The 24,626-nt window shown below is 42.9% G+C and overlaps 1 protein-coding gene across 5 annotated transcripts; it reads left to right on the forward strand.

Moving 5' to 3' along the window:
• The first annotated feature begins 837 nt into the window (after positions 1–837).
• Positions 838–24,218, forward strand: LOC110515874 (arf-GAP with dual PH domain-containing protein 1). Of its 5 annotated transcripts, XM_090197356.1 has the most exons (12): positions 1,216–1,392; positions 1,527–1,616; positions 7,971–8,101; positions 8,682–8,773; positions 11,228–11,310; positions 17,756–17,868; positions 20,134–20,280; positions 21,095–21,178; positions 21,498–21,560; positions 22,192–22,263; positions 22,925–23,153; positions 23,904–24,218. In XM_090197356.1, exons 1-12 carry the CDS (start codon positions 1,317–1,319, stop codon positions 23,930–23,932), a joined length of 1,209 nt encoding a protein of 402 aa, XP_090053482.1. In that variant the 5' UTR covers positions 1,216–1,316; the 3' UTR covers positions 23,933–24,218. The 5 variants fall into 5 exon arrangements, with proteins under 5 accessions (XP_090053478.1, XP_090053479.1, XP_090053482.1 ...); XM_090197352.1 differs by having other exon boundaries at positions 838–1,616; XM_090197353.1 differs by lacking the exons at positions 1,216–1,392; positions 1,527–1,616 and adding an exon at positions 838–1,029.
• Positions 24,219–24,626: the final 408 nt, after the last annotated feature.

Genomic DNA, 24,626 nt, shown 5'->3' on the forward strand with positions numbered 1-24,626 from the left:
TCAAACGTCAAAAAATATATATATACTTTTTTAATATTCAATGCAATTTTGACTATTTCCTGGTGAGCTATTGCCCCATTTGCAAACAAGGTTTCTCCAGTAGTTTCCTGGTTAAATAAAGGTTAAATGAATAAAATGATGCGCAGTAAAACTCTTGAGCATGACCAGAAAGAGTCATCTTCGCCATTTTAGTGTTCTGTGGATCCATGGTTGGTCTACATTTGTATATTTACATTTTTAATAGAAAAATCAACTTATATTAAACATGTTTTTTTATTTATTTAACTAGGCAAGTCAGTTAAGGACAAATTCTTATTTTCAATGACAGCCTAGGAACAGTGGGTTAACTGCCTGTTCAGGGGCAGAACGACAGATTTGTACCTTGTCAGCTCGGGGGTTTGAACTTGCAACCTTCCGGTTACTAGTCCAATGCTCTAACCACCTGCCTCGCCATGTCTAACAAAACAAAACACAGGTATTAACAAGAAAATACTCAGACATACAAAAAATACAAGAAAACACAGATATGATCAGTATCCACAAATTTGGATATCATAGAATTACATGGCTATATCTCATGTAAAATTTTAAAGTGCACTTCCTTAACTTTGTTTGTTATACAATATTTGAAAGGCCTTAACCATGCATTTTTCCACACAATGTCAGGAATAAGCATGTTCCAGAAAAATGTTCCTCTCGGAAAAGCTTAGGTCAATTTAGGTCTATATTCTCTTGAAATGGAATGTCACTGAAATTGCTGGAGCCGGTGAGTTGTCAAGAGAGCGGGAATAAAACCCAAGATGCAGCTCTACCGCCCTCTAGTGTTCAATATTCTTCATCTGAAGGAAAGGTGGAGGGAGCGGAACCATAAATAATGTAGTACACGTGCAGTATGTGACTGATGCTCCACTCCACGCTCCAAGTGATGTGAATGGGCACCTACTGATTCGTCTTTTTCCACCGAATATACATTTGAGTCAGTTGGTTGCACAAATTCCATTATACTTTTCACTAAACATTCCAGAACAGGTAAATGCCCGTATTTGCTAACATGACATTTCAACCAGCCTGAGCTACAGAGAATCAATAAAGTTATCGATTAAGATGAAGCAAAACGGAAGGGCAATTATTTGTATTGGAAAATGTTTTCAAGAACTGAATGTCCGCTTGAGGTCTCACTTTTGAGAGAGACCGAGCGAGCGAGCGAGAAAGAGAGATAGATGGAGATAGAGAACACTGGTGTATAGAGAGCAGGAACTGGGAGTAAGAGTAGGGTGGAATTCACTCGGAATATTCAGCTGTACATTTCGTTGGACATGTGTTTTCATAATAATTATTGCGACGTGGACACTGTTTCTCTTGTCTCAGATGTGATCGTGTTTTCATCACATCACTGCCCCCGGTGTCCAGTGAGTGACAACTACAGTGGATATTATTTAACTCCGCTAGAACAGCCGTCAGTCAGCCTTCACTTTCGAGGTTTTGGAGTCGATCAATTAATTAAATTGGAAAATACATTCCCAACATGGCTACGGATCAAGAAAAGAATAAACAGCTTATGATAAAGCTGTTGGAGAGACCGGGGAACGGGAGCTGTGTGGATTGCGGAGCTGCAGGTACAGTCTAGGCTACTATGGTCGCATCAATGTCTCAAGTATGTCAGGTCAGGTGGAGCGCGCGATCCTCCAGACAGGTAGGCTATGAACAAGGTCGTTGCGTTTCATCACGCAAGCAGCGCTACACTCTCGCATTAGACAATGGATAGTTAATCACAGACCATATACCATCAAGTTGCGGGTAGGTCAATATAGGAATAATCTGTCTTGATGGTGTACATGTGTTTTGATTTGGGTGATTGGAGACTCTAGCGATCATGTTCACTGCACAGCCTGGTCTCAGATCTTATTGTGTCCACTGACCAGGAAGTACGTTACAGATTATTTATGATTTCTTAATGCTATGACTCATTCAAGTGGACGTGCCCTGCCATTAACCTTGATCTATGCAAATGCTATACAAGTCAAGGCTCGAAGTCAAATAGTGATATTTATTTTCAGCATAGTAATTAATATGTCCAATGAATAGCAACTGCCTGGATTTTGAAAAGACTTAAGAGGATCCAGTCAACATAAAATCTACTATTTTCCATCATTAAATCATTTAACTCTCCTTATGGATCATTTAGATTCCTCAGGAAGTCTGGCTGCCTCCTTCTTCCATATCATAATATCTACTGTTTTCCATCATTAAATCATTTAACTCTCCTTATGGATCATTTAGATTCCTCAGGAAGTCTGGCTGCCTCCTTCTTCCGTATCAAGTGTTTCTTGGGAGAATGTAATATGTTTTGTTTGAGATGGCTGCCTCGCTTCTAGTCCCACAAGCATTTCGCTACACTAGCAATAACATCTGCTCACCATGTGTATGTGATCAATACAATTTGATTTGATAAGCAAATTTGGAATATAGCTTCCCGTTCTTACAAGATGTCAGTGATATGAGAGGACGAGACACAGTATGTCATACTTAACTGTAAAGTGCTGTTTTATCTTTTTCATGGGCCTCATCAGGTAGTAGAACACTGTAATCTTTTAAATCCTGAAAATGCCACCTGCTATTTCATAAGGCCAATGCCAAGAGACACTAATATTTCATCAGGAGTGCTGTGCTATCAATGATGCGGATCAGAGGGCCAGTTTAGCCTGTGGAGCCAGTCTGCTCTGCATGGAGACATAGATACTCCAGGGTTGTGTTCATTAGGCACCAAATGGAAGAAAAACAGACTGAAACAGGGACAGATTGCCTGGAATTGTCCAATAAGAAGCTCAATTTATTTTGCTCCGTTGCATAATGTAAAGCATTTTTTTTGTTACATGCCCTAATGAGCATAACCCAAGGCTGAGTGTTGAGCACACCCACACATTCCCATGGTGACTCACCTATGAGCTCATCTCTGGTGCCGAGGTCACAGAGTTCACAGTTATGTCTTGTCCTGCTTGGCTTTTGAAAGAAATACAGTATCTACAAGGTAGAATTGATTCCGATGTTTCTCTGCTAGTAGCAGTATCTGGTCAGTATAGGGACTGTGAAGGCCTCTTGGGTTGTATCTCTCCTTTATTAATTTCATTCTTCCATCGTTTTGAGTGGTTGGGATCAGGGATGATGTCAGTGTTATTTTTACTAGATTTTAAACAAAAGATACAACAGATAGCTTCTCATTTGGAAATTCTGGGACACATGCGAAAGTGTCAGTCACCCATTGTTGGCTAAGTAAATGTCTCTCTAAACGGCCTATGTGTATTTCGTTAAAGCTGTTAGTATGAGCAAACTGATACTGAAAACATTGCCTGCAGTGTCAGTTTCTTTTTTAAACTCACTTCATTCTGTCTGTCTGTCTGTCTGTCTGTCTGTCTGTCTCATCTCACAGCATGGCTGGTGTACTGAGTGTATTGTATGGGTTTGTGCCATTACTTTCTGTAATTGAGAGAAGAGATGGTTAGTTGAGATAAACCATGTCATACTGTACACTCATAATTGTAAACTGTAAATGTGCAATATCATTTGGAACCATGCCAAGTAGATTCTGTCATCACACTGCTTTCTCTCTCTTTCTCTCTCAATTTTCTATTGCTTTATTGGCATGACATATCAATGTACATATTGCCAAATAGTACTTTGGAAATGATTAATTAACAATATCAATAAAAACATAATTAAACATAATATTTCAAGATTGCCACAAACAGGACAATCAGTAACAACAGTAATCAAGCGTGAGAAGTCAAAAAATAATTTAATAACAGGAAGATGTGAAGGTTGGAAGGTCTAACAGACAATGCCTCTCTTTATGGCCTCTCTCTCTCTCTGTGTGTCTGTCTGTCTCTCGTTCTCTGTCTCTCTTTCTCTCTGTATCTCTCTCTTTCTCTCACTCACTCTCTCTGCCTCTCTCTCAATTCAATTTCAATTTAAGGGCTCTATTGGCACGGGAAACATGTTTCCATTGCCAAAGCAGTGAAATAGATAATAAACAAAAGTGAAATAAACAATAAAAAAATAACAGTAAACATGACACTTCCAAAAGTTCCAAAAGAATAAAGACATTTCAAATGTCATATTATGTCTATATACAGTGTTGTAATGATGTGCAAAGGGTTAAAGTACAAAAGGTCAAATAAATAAACATAAATATAGGTTGTATTTACAATGTGTCAGCGTATGCGCTACTGGTGTTGAAGTCAGGTGCAGGAGAGCAGAGAGTTGTGATCAGACTTTATTTGGGCAGAAACACAACAAACGGACACAACAGCATCAAACATCCAGCCAAAAAGCAAAAGAGAAATGCGCAAAATAGCGTCACAAAACAAACGCAATAATCCAACCTCCTATGGGTTACACAAGAATACCCAGGGGAGAAACAACCAGCCTGGCACGGCACACTGAACATGTAACAAAAACAACAGAGGAATATATATATACAATGTGATTAGGGAATGTAAACCAGGTGTGCGGGGAACAAGACAAAACAAATGGAACAATGAAAAATGGAGGGGCGATGGCTAGAAGGCCGGTGACGTCAACCGCCGAACGCCGCCCGAACAAGGAGAGGAGCCGACTTTGGTTAGTCGTGACACAATGGTGTTTGTCCTTCACTGGTTGCCCTTTTCTTGTGGCAACAGGTCACAAATCTTTCTGCTGGGATGGCACACCGTGGTATTTCACCCAATAGATATGGGAGTTTATCAAAATTGGACTTGTTTTCAAATTCTTTGTGGGTCTGTGTAATCTGAGGGAATATGTGTCTCTAATAAGGTCATACATTTGGCAGTTTCTACCTCACTTTATGGGCAGTGTGTATATAGCCTGTCTTCTCTTGAGAGCCAGGTCTGCCTTCAGTGGCCTTTCTCAATAGCAAGGCTATCCTCACTGAGTCTGTACATAGTCAAAGATTTCCTTAATTTTGTGTCAGTCACAGTGGTCAGGTATTCTGCCACTGTGTACTGTCTGTTTAGAGCCAAATAGCATTCTAGTTGTGTGTCAAGTAATTATATTTTTGTTTTCTCGTGATTTGGTTGGGTCTAATAGTGTTGCTATCCTGGGGCTCTGTGGGGTCTGTTTGTGTTTGTGAACAGAGTCCCAGGACCAGCTTGCTTAGGGGACTCTTCTCCAGGTTAATCTCTCTGTAGGTGATGGCTTTGTTATGGAAGGTTTGGGAATCACTTCCTTTTAGGTGGTTATAGAATTTAACGTCTCTTTTCTGGATTTTGATCAGTAGCCGGTATCGCCTCTGCATGCATTATTTGGTGTTCTACGTTGTACACTGAGGATATTTTTTCAGGATTCTGCATGCAGAGTCTCAATTTGGTGTTTGTCCCATTTTGTGAATTTTTGGTTGGTGAGCAGACCCCAGACCTCACAACCATGAAGGTCTCTCTCTCTCTCTCTCTCTGTCTCTCTCTCGCTCTCTCTCGCTATCTCTCTCTTTCTCTGTCTCTCTCTTGCTCTCTCTCTCTTTCTCTCTCTCTCTGTCTATCTCTCACTGTCTCTCTCTCTTGCTCTCTCTCTCTTTCTCTGTATCTCTCTGTATCTCTCTCTCTCTGTCTCGCTCTCTCTCTTTCTCTCTCTGTGTCTCTCTTTCTCTCACTTTAACTTAATGCCTTCTCCATTTTCTTTTCCCCATCTGTCTCTTGTCAGTTGTTCCTCTGCTATCTCTCAATATTTTTACCATCCGCCACCCTCCCTCTCTCTGTGGAATTTACCATAGACATAAATCTACTCACTGTGTGACTCATCTTTTTTGCAGGGTTATGATCATCTTGCACTATCCCTTTAATTGGGAGATGTACTGTATATCCCCCACTATCCCTTTAATTAGTAGATGTATATCTAAGTGCAACAGAGCAGTGGCAGGCTACTTAAGGATATCAATGTCTCTAATGGTTATACCCTGGTGTGCTGTTTGGCTGAGTTACATTAGTTACATACAATGACTGCATCCTCCATAGAAAACGACTTGCACTAGTTCTATGGCCCAGTCATAAACAGCAGCCACTGAAACCAAAACAGAATAAAAGCATCTCACACAACAATGCTGATCAGACATACAGTCTACAAACAATGTACTGTACTTAGGCATAGCTAGAGAGCTCATGCAGGAAATTACATATACCACATTCTTCTAGTCTTCTGTTGCTTTCGTCATGTTTTGACCACAGGCTCTGCCTTTTCCAGTTTAGGTTGAACTTACTGCGACATGTGCTGATGTTGGGGACAGGCTGTAAAACAGAATATAGGCCCTAAAGGCCTAGAATGACACTAGAATGTGCTTCACATCACTCTTTCTTGGCTCCCTTGTATTAAAGCTACATTTCATGCAAACATACTGAGCCACATCAGAGTCTTTTTAGGAAAAATACTTATAGGAAGTTATACCATATCTTGTTACAGCAGAGCAGTATGCCTTCCAGGGGGTCATAGGGCTCTATAGATTACCTCTGTCTGTCTGTCTGTCTGTCTGTCTGTCTGTCTGTCTGTAGACGAGGCAGTGAAATACTGATGGTGGTAAAGGTGCAGGTTGCAGGTTTTGTTGATTGAGGTCACTAAATACTCTGTATGAAGCAATAGATTCACATCTGGTCCTAGCGAGAAACACTTCTATTGTTGTACAATTGCCTTGGTATATCAATATGTTATTCATCCCAGAAAGGATAGATATGTGTTCCCTTCATACTCCTCTGTCAATAGCAGGCATAAGAGATCAGTAGATAGATTCAGGGAGACCTCCCAAACTGTTTGTTTCTGGTGTCTATGTCAGGAGCAGCGTTGAGCCACATATAGTGTCTGTGGGAAACGCTACCCCATAACGATGACTCAAGGTGAGACTCCGTGGTTTCTGATAGACTCCACCCCCCCTCCTGTTCCCCCCATTCCCCCACAATTATCAGACAGATAGGAGAACCACCTTCCCTCCCCACACCAGCCCCCACAGGAGGACAGTCTCGTAATAGCAGACGTTTAGCCAGACACTCTGACGGGAGTGCTAATGGTCTGATTCATGACCAGCGGATACTATGAAGCCATGCGTCACCACTCTGGAAATGAGCTGGGGTTCCTTTACCCTATTAGCTCAATTTGTTTGCACAGAGACTGTTCTGAAATCTAGGTCTGTCTGTCTGTCTGTCTGTCTGTCTGTCTGTCTGTCTGTCTGTCCTCCCTCTTTTTCATACAAACTATCTTTGTCACTGTATGACAGTAACAATTTATTCAACAAATCTCAAGCTTTCAACATATTATCTTCTCAACCAATAAATGTGTCTTCTTGTAGCAGTGTTGTACTTATTTATTTACTATGAAGATAGTGTAGATAATACTTCAATTAAAATGATGATAATGCCCTTTTAGTGTGAGAGCTGTTTGAAAAGACCAGCTGAAATTTTAGGAGGTTTTGGTGGGATGAAGTTTTGGCCTGCCTGGTGACATCACAATTAGTTAGACCAATAAGAAAGAGAGTTTCAAACCTCTGCCAATAACAGTTAGTTTTCCCCTCTCCACTCAGACCACTCCCAGACAGTCCTAGCAAAACTCTTGCTTGTGAAATTGCTATTTGTTAAGAAGCTATTTTGGTTCCTTTTGCCGATTTTAATTGAAAACAATTACAGTAAGGTACTTAATAGTTCCCCAGAAATGCTATGATATTGAAATAAAAACGGCTGCTTTGGACCTTAAAGATATCAGTCTAGAGGTCTGTGGTAACCATGTCATGGTAGTAGTAGCCTGTTCTGTCTCTGTTAGTCTGAGGCAGCCTTGAAATGAACTTCCTCATGTGTAGTACTGTCATTGTTGCTGTCGGTGTGGTACTGTCATTGTTGCTAAGGGTGTTTCCTGTGTGTGTGTATGCATGTCTTCTCTCTCTGTGTGTGTGTGTGTGTGTGTGTGTGTGTGTGTGTGTGTGTGTGTGTGTGTGTGTTTTTCAGACCCGGAGTGGGCGTCCTACACCCTGGGTGTGTTTGTGTGTCAGAGCTGCTCGGGTCTCCATAGAAACATCTCCCAGATCAGCAAAGTCAAGTCTGTCCTGCTGGACCCATGGAGTGATGCAGAGGTAGAGGTGAGTCTGTCCTGTTGGACCCATGGAGTGGTGCAGAGGTAGAGGTGAGTCTGTCCTGTTGGATCCATGGAGTGATGCAGAGGTAGAGGTGAGTCTGTCCTGTTGGACCCATGGAGTGATGCAGAGGTAGAGGTGAGTCTGTCCTGTTGGACCCATGGAGTGATGCAGAGGTAGAGGTGAGTCTGTCCTGCTGGACCCATGGAGTGCTGCAGAGGTAGAGAGTTGAGTTTGCCATTGGTTCTGTGTTTGTGTTTGTGTGGTGTGTTTGTGTGGTGTGGTGTGTTTGTGTGGTGTGTGTGTGTGTGTGTATGGGGGGCAGTGTTGTGTGGGCAGCGTCTCAGCTCTAATTCTGGCAGGTAATTGATGGAGGAAGGGAAAGAAGGGAGATGGAGACTAAATTAACTAAAGGAAGGCAGAATGAGAGAAAAAGGGGTGGGAGGTTAGAGATAAGGGGGGAGGTGTCAAGGTTTGGTATTGATCTTGTGTGCATGCCAGCACAGTGTATATGTGCATGTATGCATGAGTGTGTGTGTGAATGAAACCCAGCTCATGAAACATCTCTTTCTCTCTGTGATTGTAGTTCATGGCGTCCAACGGCAACAATGCTGCTAAAGCCAAATATGAACAGAAGGTGCCTGTTTTCTACTACCGTCCAACACACACAGACTGCCAGTAAGTGTCTTGGTCCCTGGCCCTACTACTGTCCAACACACACAGACTGCCAGTAAGTGTCTTGGTCCCTGGCCCTACAACCGTCCAACACACACAGACTGCCAGTAAGTGTCTTGGTCCCTGGCCCTACAACCGTCCAACACACACAGACTGCCAGTAAGTGTCTTGGTCCCTGGCCCTACAACCGTCCAACACACACAGACTGCCAGTAAGTGTCTTGGTCCCTGGCCCTACAACCGTCCAACACACACAGACTGCCAGTAAGTGTCTTGGTCCCTGGTCCTACTACCGTCCAACACACACAGACTGCCAGTAAGTGTCTTGGTCCCTGGCCCTACAACCGCCCAACACACACAGACTGCCAGTAAGTGTCTTGGTCCCTGGCCCTACAACCGTCCAACACACATAGACTGCCAGTAAGTGTCTTGGTCCCTGGCCCTACAACCGTCCAACACACATAGACCTCTGGCCTAACCACCCACCCCTTCATCCCATGATCCAGGTCGCTCAGCTGGGTCACCCTCTGTCTGAGTGACCGCTCCACTCACTGGCCCTCTAAACACTGTAACATAACACAATACAAAGGCTAGATTTTTAACCAACATGAACAAATGTCTAATGTCCTGGTTTACCAAACTTCACCAAGCATGACCAACTTTAAGCTTGTGGTCATCTCATTGGCACACCAGTAAAATGACAACCTCTCAAAGACTAAATGGGTTATAGTCATATGGAGGAAGCTCCACTTAGAGTCTAGGAGGTAGAACCATTACCAGATGTTGGTTACCTCTACAGGTTCCTCCTTTCAGGTGTGCAATGTTTAGTCATCAATGGCCGAGGGCAGAGGAAAGGCAACAGTTTGGAATGCAGCCACAGTGCATTCATTGTCTTACGTCAGATCGCTCGAGGATTCCGCTTGCTTTGGTTGAGGGACGAGTGCAGGAGAGACGCTACCGGATGTAAGATAATGGCCCAAGTGTTGACAGTACCCTTCCAAATGGAGTCCTCAGCCTGGTTCTCCTGGGGGATAACAGTCCCACTGGGCACAGACGTCAGTTCAACGTCTAGTTTTGATTTACATTTGGTTGAGTTGTCAACTAACGTGAATTCAATGTCAAATCAGAAAAACATTTCAAAATGTCATTGGATTTAGATTTATTTTCAAATCTAACTTGTTTTCACCACATTGATTCAATCACACATATTTTTGGGGTTGAAATGACGTGGAAATAATGTTGATTCAACCAGTGAATGGTCCCCAGTGATATCAATAACAACACAATCACCAATAATATTTTAAGCTGCTACACAGGGCTTTTACTGCTGGGGAGATGTGGGAAGGTATTTTTAGAGGTGAGAGGAAACCACACACAATAGAGTAGAGCGATAAGAGAGAAGAGAGGAGGATTGATGAGCTTGTGGTAGAGAGACTAGAAAGAGTAGAATACACGAGAGAGAAGAGGAGGAGGATGAGGAGTGGTAGAGAGACTAGAAAGAGTAGAATACACGAGAGGAGGGTTGATGAGGTGTGGTAGAAAGAGTAGAATACACGAGAGGAGAGGAGGATTGATGAGGTGTGGTAGAGAGACCAGAAAGAGTAGAATACACGAGAGGAGAGGAGGGTTGATGAGGTGTGGTAGAAAGAGTAGAATACACGAGAGGAGAGGAGGATGATGAGGTGTGGTAGAGAGACTAGAAAGAGTAGAATACACGAGAGAGGAGAGGAGGATGATGAGGAGTGGTAGAGAGACTAGAAAGAGTAGAATACACGAGAGGAGAGGAGGATTGATGAGGTGTGGTAGAGAGACCAGAAAGAGTAGAATACACAAGAGGAGAGGAGGGTTGATGAGGTGTGGTAGAGAGACTAGAAAGAGTAGAATAGACGAGAGGAGAGGAGGGTTGATGAGGTGTGGTAGAGAGACTAGAAAGAGTAGAATACACGAGCGGAGAGGAGGATTGATGAGCTGTTGTAGAGAGACTAGAAAGAGTAGAATACACAAGAGAGAGAGAGAGAGCAAACAAACACACACAGTCTCAGGCTTTATATGTTTATGTTTGTTCATATTGCCTGTGTGCATTTTAAGACAGATTACTGATAAGACAGACAGAGAAGAGAGAGAGATAGTGAGGGAAATATTATTTGACAGGACAGAGGAGCAATATAATATTTATAATATTTAAAAGATAAGTACACCATTATACACTCACTGGATGAGAACTCCAGGGTTGTGTTCATTAGGCACCAAACGGACTGAAACAGGGAGGAACTCTCTGGACTGGTCCAATAAGAAATACTCCTTTTTGTGTTCCGTTGCAAAACATATTCAGTTGCATGCCCTAATGAACACCACCCTGATCTGTCATCCATGTTGGTTAATCAGACATTATTGACAGTGAATCTTTTCAAGCATAAACACAGTAAATATAGTAAACAAACACCAAGTGTTTCTGCAGGCTCCTTCGGGAACAGTGGATCAGAGCCAGATACGAGAGGAAGGAGTTTGTGTGTGTGGAGAGACAGGAGCCTTACTCTGCAGGTAAGACTGAGTACACACACACAAACACATACACATATGCATACAAACAAGCACGTTCGCATGCACACACACACACCCACACACACACACACACACACACACACACACACACACAATGAGCCTGAGCCTTTCTCTCTGTCTTTATCCTCCCACCCCAGTGTGCTCCTCAACACCCCTGCATTCCACACTCAGAGAATAATGAACTTTCTAAGGATGAACAGCTGATCAGTAGTGAAAGAAAGAGAGAAAGAGAGAAATAGTGAGTGGGAAAGAGAGAGAGAACAAAGAAAGAAAGAGACCTCACCATTCCCTCTCTTTCCTGGAAATCCATTAAAATAATATCAAAGGCCATTCAACATTGAGAGATTTGACTGTGAGAGTTTTTTCTCGTGCTTCTTTCCATTCCTGTGGATTCATCAATGCTATGCCTACATCATGTTATCTCAGGACCACATGAGCAGTAAAGAGCTGTTACTTGGAAACGGTAATAAGATAAGCCTTGTGCCGCCTTGTCATCTCGCTTCAGCGACCGCCACATTGTCGTCCTTTCCTCTACTAAACCCCTCTGTGATGCAGAAAGCGAAACAGAAATGTGCTAACAGGGTTGGGTAGTTTCTAAATGTAATCCGTTAGTTACTAGTTACCTGTTCAAAATTGTAATCGGTAACGTAACTTTTGGATTACCCGAACTCAGTCACATAAATCAGATTATTTTCAGTTACTTTTGGACAAAAAGGATCCATCAAACACATTTGGTGTGTCATCATATCGGTCTCTGACTTGTGGTGAGACTCACTCAGGTGGAACAAACTGAAACTTGTGCCTTTTTTCAATGCTGAATTGAAAAACCATTAAGAAAACAGAATGGTGTGATGTATTTTTTTTCACAAATATCCTTTTTGAATTTAAAAGTAATCCAAGCGGTAATCATCTACTTATTACAATATTTTTTGGGGGCAAACAGATGTCGTGTCTTTGGCTATGCCTGATTAGATGATATGACATGCTATTCTATAAAATAATTTCTCCGTAATTAATATTACCTGATTGAGCTAATCATGTAAATGTAATTAACTAGAGTGTCGGGCATTTATAGAGCTGTTATTTTCCGAATAAACTCTTAAAGACCTAGTAATATTTTACATCAATAGCAGTCAATATTAATCGTCATCTTAATTCAGTCTCATCTGAAAGTGGTAAATTATTGGTTATCTGCACGAACCCTGGCTCACAAGTTGAATCAGCAATACAAAATTGGGTTTAATTATTTATTTACTAAATACCTAACTAATCACACAGAATTACACATACACATAATTAAATCATAACTTGATTACAAATTACGTCATAAAGGAAAACGTCCCTAGCGGGCGGAACAGATATGACAGCTTGTTACACGAAAGAAAAGGCCTGGGTTTGAGTGAAAGAGTGGCAAGACTGAGGAACAAAGGGAAGAAGCTGTGCTATCGTAAATACAGTATCTTATGCATTCTAAATTACCACTCATTTGGAAAAGGAAAATGCAACAAATATTTACTCTGAGCTGCGCTTCGGTAGGTTGGTGGTAGATGGGAGGCCGTGTTGCCCAACCGAGTCCTTTGAAGAATGTCTCTGGTTGTCAATTGGATACGTTGTAGTAACGTCGTTGGGTGATAGACGGAATACTCTGTCTGTTCCTTCCTAACCCTCATTTGCATCTGCTCTTGCTAACTCAACGGCTAGGAGGTATCACTTCTGTAGTGAATAAGAGTTCAAAGTTCATATCAATCGCAACCAAAGCTCACGCTGATGTTGGCTTCGTTCTGTAGTTATTATCTGAACCATTCTGTCATAGGACCGTCGTCCTCACATCCTCGGAACAGGAGGTTATATTGTCGTCAAGGGCTCATATAGGAAGGGAGAGGAGGGCGTGTTTGAAAAGTTGTATAGCCCATGTCCCTTCACAGGGGCGGGCCACTGATTGAGCAGAGCCCTATCGTATGAAAACCCAAATCTCAATTTTAGAAGCTAAAATCGCATTTCATCACAAATAATTTCATATTCAAACATTTAAATTGAACAACAATTCCATGTGAATCTGATAACTCTGATGTGTAGACTTTCCACTGTAGAGTTTATGTCATCTTATCATTGATGAGAATGTCTCAGATGACAACCGAACTGACATCATATTCATTAAGTACCAGCGCATATGTTCAATTGGTCGGATTACCAGAATATAGTTCATTTCCCCCCACCTTCTGATGTTCCCAGAATCTCTATGTTAACCAAGGGTTTTGCAAATGTAACATCAGTAGGATAGAGAGAGGAAAAAGGGGGAAAGAGGTATTTATGACTGTCATAAACCTATCCCCCAGGCCAACGTCATGACACAGATTACACCACCTTGACCCAGCCTCAGCAACACACACACAAACACACACACACAGTCAGTCAGTCGGTTAGTCAATGTCAGTTGGTCAGTCAGTCAGTCATCATGTGTTCATCATCATTATCTCTCTGATGAGTGTCTCTGTCCTCTTTGCTGCCAAAGAGGAATCAACCTGAAAGGGATAGTTTGGATTTTGCTTCCCTGGAGTCATATGAACTCGTGGATGAAGCTGGACTCTGGGGAGCATGTTAGTCTTTGTGCTAACGCCTGTTAGCATTGGCTCGCAAAAATACCTCACCAAAATAACTTCCTTCATACTGGATGCAGATACAGTGCCTTGCGAAAGTATTCGGCCCCATTGAACTTTGCGACCTTTTGCCATATTTCAGGCTTCAAACATAAAGATATAAAACTGTATTTTTTTGTGAAGAATCAACAACAAGTGGGACACAATCATGAAGTGGAACGACATTTATTGGATATTTCAAACGTTTTTAACAAATCAAAAACTGAAAAATTGGGCGTGCAAAATTATTCAGCCCCTTTACTTTCAGTGCAGCAAACTTTCTCCAGAAGTTCAGTGAGGATCTTTGAATGATCCAATGTTGACCTAAATGACTAATGATGATAAATACAATCCACCTGTGTGTAATCAAGTCTCCGTATAAATGCACCTGCACTGTGATAGTCTCAGAGGTCCGTTAAAAGCGCAGAGAGCATCATGAAGAACAAGGAACACACCAGGCAGGTCCGAGATACTGTTGTGAAGAAGTTAAAAGCCGGATTTGGATACAAAAAGATTTCCCAAGCTTTAAACATCCCAAGGAGCACTGTGCAAGCGATAATATTGAAATGGAAGGAGTATCAGACCACTGCAAATCTACCAAGACCTGGCCGTCCCTCTAAACTTTCAGCTCATACAAGGAGAAGACTGATCAGAGATGCAGCCAAGAGGCCCATGATCACTCTGGATGAACTGCAGAGATCTACAGCTGAGGTGGGAGACTCTGTCCATAGGACACCAATCAGTCGTATATTGCACAAATCTGACCTTTATGGAAGAGTGGCAAGAAGAAAGCCATGTTTGAAGCCTGAAATGTGGCAAAAGGTCGCAAAGTTCAAGGGGGCCGAATACTTCCGCAAGGCACTGTATGTAAAAATGATGTCCACAAGTTAATCTGACTCCGGGGAAGTCAGCAAAACCTCTTTAACATGGTCACTCACACTCCTACTCCCAGTGACTCACTCTGGTTCTTGTCTCAGCTGACTCTGGTGTTAGATCTGACCTGGAGACTGTCAGCTGTGATCTCTGTTAACACTAATGGTACTATAGAGAGTGATGTGGCTGTACCAGGATTGTGCCAGTGGCTGAATGGCGGGCGTGTTCTGGGTTTATCTATCTATCTCTCTCACTATCTGTCTCTCTGTTTATCTATCTATCTAGCTGTCTCTCAGTTTCTCTCTCTCGATCTCTCTCTATTTATCTATCTATCTAGCTGTCTCTCTGTCTACCTCCCTCTCTCTCTCTCTGTCTCTGCTTCTCTGTTCCTCTCTCTGTTTCTATCTATCTATCTATCTCTGCATCTGTCTCTCTGTTCCTCTCTGTTTCCTCTTTATCTTTATTTCACTCTCTCGTATTTTCTCCTTTTCCCTCTATCCACCATTCTCTCTCTCTCTCTCTCTCTCTCTCTCTCTCTCTCTCTCTCTCTCTCTCTCTCTCGCTCTCTCTCTCTCTCAGAGCATGATGACTTCATCACTACACCAAGCAGAGGGGGAGGGAGGGATGGAGAGAAAGAGGTGGGGGATGGAGAGAGGGAGGAAAGAAGGGGGAGGTAGGGATGGAGTAAGTAAGGAAGAGAGGGAGGGATGGAAGAATAAAGGCAGTACTTGTGTTTCTTACTTCCAGCACGTTGATATCAACCTGGCCAGATTGTATGATTTGCTTCAGTTCTGTGATTGATGACATCAGCCGACGTTGACTACTTAAACTGCAGCGGTGTGTTTGATCTGCACATGTGCCAAGCCTCTCTATGCTTATGTGTGAGTCAACTGAAAGTATGATCTTAGAAACAGTTTTCACATACTAACTCTACATGTTCAAACTCAGAATCAAACATGCTTCCCCAAATAACATGGTCGCTGTAGTACAATGTTTATTTTGATTTCAGATGTGTTTATAAACAATATTATTAGGGACATCCTTCTTCCTTCACAACATGTAAACATGTAAACATTTAAATCAAATTATTATATTAATCTGACTATTCACCATAATCGTATTATTGTGTGCATACTCAGTGCCAGCCGTCTTCCTATTGGTCAGTCACCGGGACTGGCTCGTACCACCAGCCACACTACACGATAAAGGGTGAAATAATTGTGACACTGACATAACTTTGTTATAGCCTACGACCACATGTAGTGGTACTTAATCAGACCCCGTCACATTGAACGAGCCAAGATGTCCGACCGTAGACCCTGTCACACTGAACGAGCCAAGATGTCCGACCGTAGACCCTGTCACACTGAACGAGCCAAGATGTCCGACCGTAGACCCCGTCACACTGAACGAGCCAAGATGTCCGACCATAGACCCCGTCACACTGAACGAGCCAAGATGTCCGACCGTAGACCCTGTCACACTGAACGAGCCAAGATGTCCGACCGTAGACCCTGTCACACTGAACGAGCCAAGATGTCCGACCGTAGACCCTGTCACACTGAACGAGCCAAGATGTCCGACCATAGACCCCGTCACACTGAACGAGCCAAAATGTCCGACCGTAGACCCTGTCACACTGAACGAGCCAAGATGTCCGACCGTAGACCCTGTCACACTGAACGAGCCAAGATGTCCGACCGTAGACCCCGTCACACTGAACGAGCCAAAATGTCCGACCGTAGACCCTGTCACACTGAACGAGCCAAGATGTCCAAAAATCATGCAACCTAAGAATGTTCTCACGACGTGGACAATTGTTCTGGGACGGCAAAATGGTGGTATAAGACAGCTAAAATTGTACAGTCTGCGTAGGCTTTAAGGAGAATGGAACACTTTCACAGCAGTATTAACTGAGATGCAATGTCACTCTGCTATTCAGTCTTCAGGCTCATTCTTACAAACTGTTGTCTGTCTTTTAGTGCATTTCAGATTAATGGGATTTGATAGTTTGATATTAATACTCTATTCACGTGTGTGTGTGTGTGTGTGTGTGTGTGTGTGTGTGTGTGTGTGTGTGTGTGTGTGTGTGTGTGTGTGTGTGTGTGTGTGTGTGTGTGTGTGTGTGTGTGTGTGTGTGTGTGTGTGTGTGTGTGTGTGTTGGCAGTGCAGGGCAGTGCAGGGCAGTGACAGTGACAGTCCTAGTTGTCTCTGTCTGTTGGCTGAGACTTAGTGAGGACAGAGAGGCCAGTGACAGAAACAGACAGGGAGCACAAAGCCATGGTGTGTGTGCCTGCTGAATAGGGCAGAGTGTTGATTTCAGCATTGATCGTAATGTTGGAAGAAGCCATTGATCTCTGCTGAGACAATTCAAGGTGAATTATTCATACCAGCTAAAGGCCAAGACGACAGACATCACCACCTTGACCCAGCCTCAGCAACACACACACACACACACACACACACACACACACACACACACACACACACACACACACACACACACACACACACACACACACACACACACACACACACACACACACACACACACACACAGGCTCTACTGGACCCAAGCTTCACTACTGAATCCTGTTATTTTGTGGCTCCCCCTTTTACGCTCTCCTCATCTCCTTCTCTCTCCTCATCTCCTTCTCTCTCCTCATCTCCTTCTCTCTCCTCTTCTCCTTCTCTCTCCTCATCTCCTCTCTCCTCATCTCCTCCTCTCTCCTCATCTCCTTCTCTCTCCTCATCTCCTTCTCTCTCCTCATCTCCTTCTCTCTCCTCCTCTCCTTCTCTCTCCTCATCTTCTTCTCTCTCCTCATCTCCTTCTCTCTCCTCATCTCCTTCTCTCTCTTCCTCTCCTTTGCTCCTTTGTCTTTGGAATGGGACCCCTGTGGCTCCTCTCCTTCCAGGGTACCGAGAGGGGTTTCTATGGAAACGGGGCCGAGATAACGGACAGTTCCTGAGTCGAAAATGTATTCTATCAGAGCGGGATGGTGCTCTGAAGTACTACAACAAGCATGATGTGAGTGTAGTGCTATGTATATCTCTCTCTTTCTCCCCCCTTTCTCTCGCTCTCTCTCTCTCTCTCTCTCTCTCTCTCTCTCTCTCTCACTTCCCTCTCTGTCTCCCCTCTCTATATCCCTCCCTCTCTCTTCCTCCCCCTAACTCTCTCAGACTTCTTCTCTCTCTTTTCATTTGTGAATGTCTGTCTCATCCCAAATGCACTCTAAGGTCCTGAGCTGCAATTGCTTGAAATAACACACACCTTGGGAAATGTCAGGTATATTATAATTGCTTAGATAGTTATGCAAAATCTCCCATTTATCATACCCCCTTCCTCCTCTCGCTCCTCTCTCTCTTCCTCTTCCTCCTCATTCCTTTCTCATCCTCCTCACCGTCCTCCTCCTCTTCATTCCTTTCTCCTGACTATCTCTGACAATAGTACACTGTTATCGTCTCAAACTTCTGATTCTAATCTGCTCACATTCCCCAGTTGTTCTGTTCCACATAGTGACATTGTCTCCTACTTTGTATATCAACAAAAGATGCATGTTAACTCCAGTAAAGTATGATACCACATACCTCACCATAAACGTTGGCCACTCCCTGTCCCTGCTTCAAATAGAAGTTCACCTTAACCACAGATCAGATTACTCTATTCCCAATCCTTACCTTAACCATCAGTTGAATGCAAAGAATATCTGACCCTTAATCAGTTGTTCAGGACAAATTCTACATACTCTACATTCCACCAAAAGAAGACCTGGGTGTCAGTGAACATCATACCTCCCATACATTCTAGGCCTGATGGGGGACAACACTGGCTTCAGCCACATAAAATAATAAACCTTGCTAGTGACTATAGTTACTAGAGGAAGCTCATAGTTGATTGTTCTGCAGCCGAACAATGATGATGATGATGGTGGTGATGATGATGATGATGATGGTGGTGGTGATGATGATGGTGGTGGTGATGATGATGGTGGTGGTTATGATGATGATGGTGGTAGTGATGATGATGTTGGTGGTGATGATGATGGTGGTGGTTATGATGATGATGATGGTGGTAGTGATGATGTTGGTGGTGATGATGGTGGGGTTGGTGATGATGATGATGATGGTGGTGGTGATAATGATGGTGGTGGTGATGATGAAGGTGGAGGTGATGATTGTGGTAATGATGGTGGTAGGGGTGGTGATGATGGTGATGATGATGGTGATGATGATGGTGGTGGTTATGATGATGGTGGTGGTGGTGATGATGGTGGTTATGATGATGATGGTGGTGATGATGATGATGGTGGTGGTTATGATGAGGGTGGTGGTAGTGATGATGATGATGGTGGTGATAATGATGATGGTGGTGATGATAATGATGGTGGTTATGATGATGATGGCGGTGATGATGATGATGGTGGTGGTGATGATGATGGTGGTGGTGATGACGATGGTGGTGGTTACGATGATGGTGGTGGTAGTGATGGTGGTTATGATGATGATGGTGGTGATGATGATTATGGTGGTGGTGGTGATGATGATGGTGGTGGTTATGATGATGATGGTGGTAGTGATGATGATGTTGGTGGTTATGATGATGATGGTGGTGGTTATGATGAGGATGGTGGTAGTGATAATGATGATGGTGGTGGTGATAATGATGGTGGTTATGATGATGATGGTGGTGGTAGTGATGGTGGTGATGATGATGATGGTGAGGGTAGTGATGGTGGTTATGATGATGATGGTGGTGATGATGATGATGGTGGTGGTGGTGATGATGATGATGATGGTGGTGGTTATGATGAGGATGGTGGTAGTGATAATGATGATGGTGGTGGTGATAATGATGGTGGTTATGATGATGATGGTGGTGATGATGATGATGGTGGTGGTGATGATGATGGTGGTGGTTATGATGATGATGGTGGTAATGATGATGGTGGTGGTAGTGATGGTGGTTATGATGATGATGGTGGTGATGATGATGATGGTGGTGGTGATGATGATGGTGGTGGTTATGATGATGATGGTGGTAGTGATGATGTTGGTGGTGATGATGATGGTGGTGGTTATGATGATGATGATGGTGGTGATGATGATGGTGGTGGTTATGATGATGATGATGGTGGTAGTGATGATGATGGTGGTAGTGATGGTGATGATGATGATGGTGGTTATGATGATGGTGATGATGACGGTGGTGATGATGATGACGACGGTGGTGATGATGATGATGACAGTGATGATGATGAATACTCTCCTCCCCCTGCCTTCTCTCCCTGTACAGGCCAGAGAGCCCAAGGCTCTGATGAAGATTCACACCCTGAATGCCTCCTTCCAGCCTGGGAAGATCGGCCAGCCTCACGGCCTGCAGGTCACCTATCTGAAGGACAACAGCACTAGGAACATCTTTGTCTACCACAAGGATGGCAAGGTGAGGTGAACAAATTTTAGGCAATGTTGTGTGGTCGTTGGGTGTTCGCTTGGCTGCTGCTGGACACAAATAGACAGTCAGGAATGTATAGTCGACTCCTGGACCATGTTCATTAGGGTGCACAACAGAATAAAAAATAACATTTGGATCTAGAAACGAAAATGACGTCTCTTATTGGATGAGTTGAAGTAGTCCCTCCCTGTTCCAATTAGTTTTTCTTTTGTTTGGTGTCTAATGAACACGAACGACCCTGAGCAATGCAGGTCAACAATCCCATATCAAGTATGATGGGACTGTTGACCTGCATTGCTCAGGGTCGTGTTAAAGATGACATTCTCTTGACTTGCTCTGAATATCTGCATGCTCTGGAATGGTTCATTTGCATTCACACAAGTCCCACAAAATTACATTCATCTAGGTCATGTTTGTTCAGCACACTGTAGCAAAACATTTTTCAACGGAAAACATAAATGAGCATTTCTTATTGGTCAAGTTCAGTAAGTACCTCCCTGGTTCACTCAGGAGTGGACTGTCTATTGACTGTCAGGAGCATTTGTGTTGTGAAGTGGCTGGCAGCTGAGTAGGAGTATATTTCCTCTGCAGGACATACTGTACATTGTAGGAAATACTCTGAAATCAAAGTCGACTACTGTTTACAGTAATGGTGGATTATTGCCAGGAAAGAGTCTCTATCGGGTGTCAGTGTGTATGGAGATTGGGTCGTGTTCAGTGTAGGTAGCACAAAAAGTTGCCTTCTGTTTCATGCCCAATGAACAGGACCCAGATCATGTTAGCATGTCTGTTGTGTTTTAAGGAAATGGTGGACTGGTTCAACGCCATCAGAGCAGCCAGATTTCACTACCTACAGGTCGCTTTCCCTGGGGCCCATCACGCTGATGTGAGTCTCTCTCATTATCTTATTGTTTTCAGTACCTTCCTCTCTAGTATACACAGGTATTATATACAGCTGGCTCAATTCTGCTCCCTACCCCTTCTCCTTGGCCTTAACCCTTCAATGTTTGCATATCCCAAGGGTCTTGATAGATATTAGCAGTGTACTGGTGTATCCTCCATCATATTGCTTATACCTTATGGATCTGCAAACATGGAAGGGTTAGGGCCAATGAGAAGGGGTAGGGAGGGAATTGGGACTGGCTACACACCATCACATGGTCACAGAATAAAACATTTCTCCTTCTTCTCATGTATTCGTCCAGTTGGTGCCAAAGCTGACACGAAACTACATCAAGGAAGGCTACATGGAGAAGACGGGTCCAAAGGTGAAGTCTTTTAATACTTACACTTTAGTTACTTACACTTCAGTTACTTACACTTCAGTTACTTACACTTTAGTTACTTACACTTTAGTTACGTACACTTTAGTTACTTACGCTTTAGTTACTTACACTTTAGTTACTTACACTTCAGTTACTTACACTTTAGTTACTTACACTTTAGTTACTTACGCTTTAGTTACTTACACTTTAGTTACTTACACTTCAGTTACTTTGTGACACAGCACTTAATGCTTCTAACTTTATCAGCCCATCGGGTTTCACTGCGAATGGGGTTTAATTTGTACCACACAAACCTACCGCATTAATAATGGCCATGTACAACCTCAGCCACAGTATATTTGCTGGGCCTGTGAGCTGAATGCTTGCCTTGTACTGCTTGGTGTGGATAATGAATTGGTATTCCAGTATGTGATCCTGTATGTAAGCCAATAAAGCCATTAGTTATGAGAGTACAATAATAGTGCATTATCACAGTTGTAAACAACGTTTCTTCATTAAAGAGAATGACCTCATTGAACAGAAAGACAATACATTTAGGTGAATCATTAGCAACTGAACTTCTGTACAGCCTCTTTAATTCCTTCAACCTCAGTCTCCTGTTTCCCTCTTACAGCACACAGAAGGCTTCAAGAAGAGATGGTTCACTATGGATGACAGGAGACTCATGTACTTCAAGGATCCTCTGGTAAGATAGTCAGTGGGTAAATGAGGTGCCATGTCATATGGGTCAAAGAGATGGTGCTGTACCATTTCAGTACTATTAGTAACACTTTATTTAGGGCTTACGGTTCAACAGGCTCCAAAATTAGCATTGTGGCACTTATTGTACAGTGGTACTGAACTAATGTTATTTGCATGTCATATTATGCAAACAAACATACCCAAATTATTTATTGGACCTAATATACAATGTGGCTGGTCAGACGCGCACACATTACACACGTAACAGGTAAACACAGACCCGGTCTTGTATAACTAACCTTTAAGGGACACACAATTCAGTCCCATTCAAAATCCTATTTTCCCTAACCCCTAACCCTAAACTTAACCTTAACCCATACCCTTAACCTAACCCTAAAACGAACCATAGCTCCTAACCCTGGACCTAAACCTAATTCTAACCTTAACCCTAAACTCCTTAGAAATAGCATTTGACCATGGGTGAACTAACAAAATGTCCCCAGTTGGTCAAATTTTTGTTTGTTTACTATTCTTGCGGAGACTTCTGGTCCCCACAAGTATAGTTAAACACACACACACACACACACACACACACACACACACACACACACACACACACACACACACACACACTGAGTCTCCTCTCCTCTCTGTTTCTTTGTGAGGATGCCTATGCGCGCGGTGAGGTGTTCATTGGTAGTAAGGAGAACAGCTACATTGTGCTCCCCGGCCTTCCCCCATCCACCCAGGGCTACCACTGGCAGTTTGGCATCACCATAGTAACGCCCGACAGGAAGTTCCTGTTTACGTGCGAGACCGAAGAGGAGCAGCAGGATTGGATGGCTGCTTTTCAGGGTTTGGTGAATCGACCAATGCTGCCCCAGGAATATGCAGGTAACCATTCGCATGGTTCTACCCAGGATTTGTCCAAGGATTTCATACATTTTCTACATTTAGCAGACAATCTTATCCAGAGCGACTTATAAGAGAAATTAGGGGTAAGTGCCTTGCTCAAGGGCACAGACAGATTTTCCCCCTAATCGGCCTGGGGATTCGAGCCAGCGTCCTTTTATTACTGGCCCAACACTCTTAACCGCTAGGCTACCTGCCGCCCCTTAGTTGAGTAAGGTTTCCAGCATACTAATAGTAACCTAATCACCTTCTGTTGGTGGATATTTCTCGCCAATACATTTGATGCCCTTCTGATGATTGGTGAATTGATAGCTACAGTGGGGCAAAAAAGTATTTAGTCAGCCACCAATTGTGCAACTTCTCCCACTTAAAAATATAAGAGAGGCTTGTAATTTTCATCATAGGTACACTTCAACTATGACAGACAATATGAGAAAAAAAACCTCCAGAAAATCACATTGTAAGATTTTTTTTCTCATTTTGTCTGTCATACTTGAAGTGTACCTATGATGAAAATTACAGGCCTCTCTCATATTTTTAAGTGGGAGAACTTGCACAATTGGTGGCTGACTAAATACTTTTTTGCCCCACTGTATATGCCTCCACTGAGTTCATGGCAGTAGAGGCTATGACAGTTTATGTGGAGCTGAACCACTCTATTTTTCACAGTTGATTTCTTCTGGTACCTGGTTAAGTGACTGATTTAGTCTCTCTCTCTCTCTCTCTCTGCAGTGGAGGCCCACTTTAAGCACAAGCCCTGAGAGGAGGAGGAGAAGGAAAAAGAGGGAGGCTGGACTGGAGGCTGGACATACCCCCTGGATGAGGACAGACAAATAGGATCCTTCTCCTCATAATGAGAAAAATCCCACCAAGTTGACTACATACCCTTCAATGGCGCTGCTAGTGCTGAGTGATTAGTGCTTTTTGAGGTTGGTTCGGTTCCGGTTAGATAAGAAAATAATCAAGTATTTTTTACATTAAATGCACTATTCATAATGTGGGTTGAATACTGTAACAACACAGAATAAAACAAATTAATAAAATTTCCATGAAGGTAGTGACTGCCCATTACTGCTTACCACTTAATACCCATAATTTATTCACATTACTTTAATCAAATATTTCAGTTGTTGTGCATTTACATTTGTTTCATTTTATGACTTTATTATTTCATTCCAAGTCATCATCTCATCTCCATAGAGCTGCTGCCTATGCTCTCTGACAAAATCACAATTTTAGTAGTTCTTTAAAGTAAATGAGGCATATTTTATGACTGCTGAATACCAGCTAACAATCACTTAGATCATGTATTTTCAGGTAGAGATATCTTGTGAAGCAACAGATGCTCTCTAAATCACCTCACAATCACGCATTCTTCTGTCTCTTCCATAGCAATTGAAAAGAAACACAGATGGGACAAGTAGATTCACAATGGATTATGGTCACCACGTTAAA

The sequence above is a fragment of the Oncorhynchus mykiss genome, chromosome 13 (genome assembly GCF_057628025.1).
Source record: "Oncorhynchus mykiss isolate SJ-2025 chromosome 13, ASM5762802v1, whole genome shotgun sequence".
Lineage (NCBI taxonomy): Eukaryota > Metazoa > Chordata > Actinopteri > Salmoniformes > Salmonidae > Oncorhynchus > Oncorhynchus mykiss.